The sequence below is a fragment of the Gavia stellata genome, chromosome 30 (assembly GCF_030936135.1).
Source record: "Gavia stellata isolate bGavSte3 chromosome 30, bGavSte3.hap2, whole genome shotgun sequence".
NCBI lineage: Eukaryota > Metazoa > Chordata > Aves > Gaviiformes > Gaviidae > Gavia > Gavia stellata.
The window spans coordinates 2143491-2150226 of NC_082623.1; the positions used below are offsets into that span (position 1 = coordinate 2143491).

Sequence of the window (6736 nt, forward strand, 5' to 3'; positions counted from 1 at the left end):
ACGTGCTACACTCTCATAATGCCAATCTAGAGATTCTTTTCTTCCTATAGCTCAGTATTCAAATCTGTAGGACTTTGACACAAAACATCGCTGCGGAGATTAGTTTTCCCAAAAAAACACATTGCCCCATACAGATTTTTTTTCTCTTAGCAGCCCTAATCACTTGGTGGTGTCCAGCCGGTGCATGAGCCTCACCCCATTGCCCTTAGCAGAGATTTTGGAAAATATTAAAGGGCTGATGGGTTGCTTGCAGGCTTGGGCATGTGGTTGGATGTTAGAAGACAACCCACTCTGTAATCACCACTTTCCATCTCTCCAAAACCACGCCACAAAGGATAAAACTAAAATACAGTTGCTGTCTCCTCTGGGTGCCAACCCAGGAGCATCTCCGCAGACCAGAGAGCTTCAGTCCTCCATCCCAGCTCTGGAGAGAGGCAAACATCTCCACGGGAGGGGGAGAGGAACCAGACTATCTATGTTAGGTGGCCCAATGCCATCTAACGTAGATGGTGGGACTCTCCCCCTCCCCGGTCCCTAATTCAGCATCCTCAGTCGGAGCCACTTTGCAGCTCATTTCTGCACCCTTTCAGAGCCAAGGGGAGTTTTGGATGCTCAGCATCTCTGCAGAAACAGGCCCAGAGCCTCTCAAACCAAATTCCTCAAGGAAAAAAATAAAAAAAGAAAAAAAAATCACAGTCTCCTCCTGAAAACTGGTTCAAGATCACATCAGTGAGTCAGAAGCAAAGCTAGAAATAGCACTAGAGCTCCGACCTGCAGGCACAAATCCCATTAAAAGCTATAGGGGAACCATTTCTCTGTGCGGGGGAGAAGCCTGGACTCTTCTGCTTCCTGCAGCCTGACAGACTGCTTCCAGCCACGGCCCCCAGGGACCTTTTCTGCCCTGAACCAAACATCTGAGCGCTTACCCGGGTGTTTTCTCTATTTCCCACACATGGTGCCGAGGGCCTCCCAGACACGCTCTCCCACCAGGGCTCGTTTTCCCCAGGAACATCTGCCTGGGTCAGGGCAAGAGGTGCAGGATCTGTCCTAAGGAAGGAACCAGCTGTGCTGGCCCCTGCCATGGGGACAGATGCCAGCTCACATCAGCGATGACAGGAAGAACTCTTGCTCTTTGGCCCTATCCATCCCTGTGATGCAGGTCTGGTGCTTTCCAAGGCAGCCAGGATCCCCCGGCTTGGATGTGGCTTTGGATGTGCCTGATCCTGCTCACGGACCCGCTCTCCCCTCCTGCCTGGCCTTGGAAAGCCCACGGAGACACCATGCCCAAAACAACACCTCTCCCAAAAAACCCATGATCTTCCTCCTTACCGAACCACAATGGCGCTCACAGTCCCAAGATGGACTCAGTACTTCGGCATATGCTCCCCCCAAATCATCCGAAGCCCACGGGCATTAAACAACCGGGCACTTCGCAAAGTCTCGTTGAGTGCCAGCACCCTCCCAGAAAGTCTGCAGCAACCTGCCCTCGGCCTCGGTGCTATCCTGCACACTAGCGGTGGGGTCACCCGGTGCTAGGGGCACCCATGGGTGGGCGGGCAGAATCCCAGTGCATCAGGCAGCTGCCCCACGCAAGCTCACATCCCCACAGACCCACGGCGAGCCGGATCGATGGAAGCTGGCCAACCGCCCTGGGAATCGCGCCCAAGCGGGCGGCTCACGCCAGCCCCATCCCATTCAACGGGACGAGTTTCAGAAGCAGAGAGTTATTGCTTTTGGTTGCATTGCTTCTTTTTGTGTGTGTTTAAGATGTTAACGGGCTTCGGGGGCTCCCATTTCAGAGCTGCAGCAGCAGAGAGAGAGGAGAGGGCTCCTAATCTAATGAGATGTAATTAAAGAGAGGCCGGGGTCCCACGCAGCATGGTGCTGAGCACCTTTGAGACCCAACACATTGATGCTGCTGGTCCTCTGCACCAAGCAGAAGCCAGGACTCTCGTGCACTAAGCGTGGACACTTGGTATTAATCATAGCCAGGCCTGAATCAATCAATCAATAAAATAAAAATGAGGAGTGATTCCACCTGGCCGAGCCACATCAGCACGAGAGATGGATCCGACCCTAAAGCAGCATTTTGGACCATTGCTGTTGAATACGCTAGCACCGTTTATTTTATTGTTATTAGTATGGTTTTCCTCTCTGAGCTCAGGAAGGCTCTGACTGACCTCCCTCACGCGCTCTGCAATGGGGTTCCCTCCTTGTGCCCACACTCCGCCGCAGTGGTACAGCACTGACCGTGCCCCAATTCAGCCCAAATTCACCCCAACTCAACAGGCTGCTAAACCCCATCCCGCACCCTGGGGAGGCTTTGCTTGACCAGAACCTTGGAAGAGGTTTGCATCCCTCTCCCCTGACCTGGCAGAGGAACGGGGCGCCCGTCCCTGGGGATTGTCTGCAACGGGGGGAAAACGTGAGGATATCCAGATGGGGATGGGGAAAGCAGATGAGATCCCCCTGGACCAACAGCTCCCACCTATCCCCAAATAACACCGGGGATGAAGAAGAAGCAGAGACAACCTCAGGGTCTCTGCACCTCAACTCACCCCTCCTAAAAACCCTGGAAGAAGGCAAAGCAAAGGCTCAGAGGCGCCAGCTCGGATCCAGCCCAGCCTCAGCACGTGCCCTCCACACCATAAGGGAATAAACCACCAGCCCTGAGGCTCTGCATGGTTGAAAAGGACTTTTCCAGCCCAAAACGCACCCTGCCCTGCTGATCCCGTGGGTGCCGCAGGGCAGGTCATCCTGCTCCAGCCCTTCTCCCACCATCCCGGCACCCCTGAGCCAGGAAGATCCCGACGCCCCGAGCGCTCACCTTTGCTGAGGATTCGGCCCTATAGTCGCTCTCTAAATATCTATATACACACACACACGATAATTGTACAGGAAACGGCTGAAAATTGCTGAACAAACAAGTCAGGAGAGCCGGTACCTGCTATTCCACCTGCTCCTCATGCCCTCTCTGATCCGCCATGGTTTCTGCTCATGACACCAAGATTAATGACTAATTACTCGCCCCATAATGAGTGCAGGTGTTTAACTTTCAGCTCACCTTCCCTCGCTTGCATTAGTCGGCTCTCATGTCTGGATGCTCGGACGCTCAGGCTTTGCCTTGTTATCTGTCAAACTGTTGTCAGCACATGCCTTCCCCATCCAGTTTTTAAATATAAGGGAGATTTTTTAACTCCCATGAATCTCCTTTGAGCCACCGGAGAATCTATAAACACTATAAACATGAATACCGTATAGTCTACTAAGAAAATATATATTTGTGTGTGTATTAAATATTCAGATTCATGCAACAAATATCCATGCAGCTGTACTGTATTACTGGTTAAATTTCACTGCAGTATAAATATATTATAGGCCACAGCATAGTTGCTCCAGTTTTATATATAGATATAAAAAAAGATGCTTTTTCCAACTCATTTTCAATGTGTCAGTGGAGGTGTCTTTGGTGAGCCTGGAAATATTGGTGATGGAAGTGTCATCTAAATAAATAAATAAAATCCAAGCGCTTGATTTATTTACTTGTCCCTCCCGATGCCTAGCATAGAAAATTTAAGACTTAATAAATAATGTGCCGTCATACTAATTATCCCTCCCCTGGGCCTCACACTGGCATACTGCAGTGGCTGAAACTATTGCAGCATGCAGCATTTTCAGTTATGAAACATGAGCCTGGGCGATGCGTTCGCACTTGGCATTCCCGGGGCGGAAACCCGAGCCTTCAAGCGATTCGGACACACGACTGCATCTACCCTTCATTAAGCTCTGCCTGACCTTTCCCAGCCATTCCCCACGCCTGGAAGCTGGCTGTCACCCAGCTCCGGGGGACGGGGACTGGCGTTCGTGGTACCCGGGATGGCCCGGAGCTGCCCCCCCGTATCCCCATCCCGTTGCTCAAAATGCCCAACCACTCCATATCTTTGGAAACCCACAAGCCTGGGATGGGAGAAGGGAAACAAAATGGTTTGGATTTTGGTTTTTTTCTGCACCAACGCTTATTCAGTGTGGAAATCAAAGGTTAAAAGTCACTTACACAGCTATTGCTTCCCATGCAGAACCAAATATACACCGTAGAAAATACTGTGTTAACTACAATGCAGAGCAGCACTCAATATCTGCAATTGTTCCACTTCAGCTTTAAATACGTTACTAGATTTTAGCGACTAGACATCGGTTAGCATTTTGGTGATATTCACATAGTTTGTGTTAGCTAGGGTGCAATTGGCTGTCTTCAAGTTCTCCTCCCTAAAATCCTCATTGCTATTGTTTACACCTTCCTGAATCTCCATATAATCAGACTTACTAATAGTAGAGGCACTTCTGCTTTTCTTTAGGTCAGGGGAAGAGGGGATCTTTGGGCAGCTGGTTACTTGCAAATATTGAGCCTGCTCCTCTCCCTCTGTCTCCCGGTGGTAGAAGTAATTGAAGTTAGACACTATGACGGGCACTGGTAAGGCAATCGTTAATACGCCAGCGATGGCACACAAGGAACCCACAATTTTCCCCCCGATGGTTGTGGGGACCATGTCTCCGTAGCCAACAGTCGTCATGGAAACCACGGCCCACCAGAAGGCGTCGGGGATGCTCGGGAACTGGGACTCGCTCTCGTCGGCCTCGGCAAAGTAGACGGCGCTGGAGAAGAGGATGACGCCGATGAAGAGGAAAAATATCAAGAGGCCCAGCTCCCGCATGCTGGCCTTGAGAGTCTGCCCCAGGATCTGCAGCCCCTTGGAGTGTCGGGAGAGCTTGAAGATCCTGAAGACCCGCACCAAGCGGATGACTCGAAGGATGGCCAAGGACATGGCTTGCTGGCCTTGCTGACCATCCTCCGGCTTCTCGGCCAGCTCCGTCCCTAAGGTGATGAAATAGGGAATGATGGCTACGATGTCTATAATGTTCATGATGTTGGTAAAAAACCCAGCCTTGCTGGGGCAGGCGAAAAACCTCACCAAGAACTCGAAGGAGAACCAGATGATGCAAAGTGTCTCCACGATGAAGAAGGGGTCTGTGAAAGAGGTGGACTGCTGGTACCCCATGCTGCTGTTGGAGTAGGGGGGATGGCTCAGCCCGCTGCCGTGCATGTCTTCGTTCTCATCCCGAAAAATGGGCAACGTTTCCAGGCAAAAGCTGACGATGGAGATTAAAATCACCATGACAGAGACAATAGCTATAATCCTGGCAGGGCCTGAGCTCTCGGGGTACTCAAAGAGCAACCACACTTGTCTCTGAAACTCGTTCTCAGGCAACGGTCTTTCCTCTTCTTTGATGTAGCCTTCATCCTCCCGAAACATCTCCATCGCTTCTTCCCCCAGTTCATAGAAACGAATTTCTTCCGAGAAGATATCTAAGGGCACGTTAACCGGCCTCCGCAACCTCCCACCAGACTGGTAATAGTACAAAATCGCATCAAAGCTGGGTCTGTTCCGGTCAAAGAAATACTCATTCCGGAGCGGGTCGAAATATCTCATTCTCTTTTTAGGATCCCCTAGTAAGGTCTCTGGAAACTGGGCTAGTGTCTTGAGCTGTGTCTCAAAGCGCAGACCCGAAATATTAATGACCACCCTCTCGCAGCATTCATGGTCGGTCTCAGGGTTATATGTGTCCTGCGGGTGACCGGGAAGAGCTGCAGCTTCGTCTGCAGGATCTCCGGTAGCAACTGTCATATTGGGGTTGAAAAGAAATCCTTACGCTAAACTCTTCCCAGTGCCCGGTGGTGGGATCGGATTCAGGGCAGGGCTACTATCCTGCAGAAGGACAGGTACGTAGGTTTGGAAGTGTCTCATGAAAAGGCGAAGGGATGATATAAAAAAAAAGAGAAAATAAAAAAAAAAAATAAAATTGCCCCTGCTGAGAAAGAGAGAGATGAAATAAAGTTGGGGGGAGGAGAGCAGCTCTCTTCACTAGCATGTCTATCCCCTTCCTTGGGGGGGGGGTAATTTGCCTTCTTTGGGATGGAGTTCAAAAACTCCCATCTAAACCCATTAGGTGGAAGAGAGAAAACACCTGAGGAACCGTCACCTATTCAAAACCAGCGTGGAAAAGCTGGCATCGGCAAACCAGAACTTTTGTTTTGGCTAAAAATAAAAACTCCAATTAAAAAAAAAAAAAAAGAGGGAAAGGAAGAGAAAAGAAGGAAGAAAAAATAACCCCATCCAGCCCTAAAGTGGCGAGGGGACCCCGCGGGGTGCCGGGGAGAGGCAGACCAGGCTCAGCTCATTTCCAGGCATGCACTAGGGGTTAACATTTAACCGTGCAATCTCAGGCAATCTACCCTCCTAACAGGCTCCGGTTTTTAAGTTCGACACCTTCCCAATCCTCTTGCCCTGGCCATCAAGCGGCGAGGCGACATGCTGCCCTCCCTGCCTGCAGCCAGCCGGGCAAGCTTTGTGGCTGCCTGAATTTGCAGCCGCCGATGCAAGCTGCCCCGCGGACCACTGCAGTCCCCCTCCTCGACCGCTGGTGTCCCGGCTCCTGTCATTCTCTGCAAACCACCATGGCACACAGAAAACAAATCACATTACCTGGAGAAGCCAAATCTTAGTGTCTCTTAGTAACACCGATTATCTGACCCTGGGGAAATCCTAGAGAGAAATACAGGCTTCCAAGATCCCCATAATTTCCTCTCTCTTCAAAGTTAAAAATAATGGTGAGTCATCGTAGAAAAAGGAGAAGGGACATAAAAGGGGTTAGATTCCCAGATGGTGGAAGTCAGGTC

The 6736-nt window shown here is 50.6% G+C and overlaps 1 protein-coding gene across 1 annotated transcript; it reads right to left on the reverse strand.

Moving 5' to 3' along the window:
- Positions 1-4184: 4184 nt before the first annotated feature.
- Positions 4185-5684, reverse strand: KCNA2 (potassium voltage-gated channel subfamily A member 2). The gene has a single exon (XM_009818989.2). The coding sequence runs from the start codon at positions 5682-5684 to the stop codon at positions 4185-4187; it is 1500 nt and encodes a 499-aa protein (XP_009817291.1).
- Positions 5685-6736: the final 1052 nt, after the last annotated feature.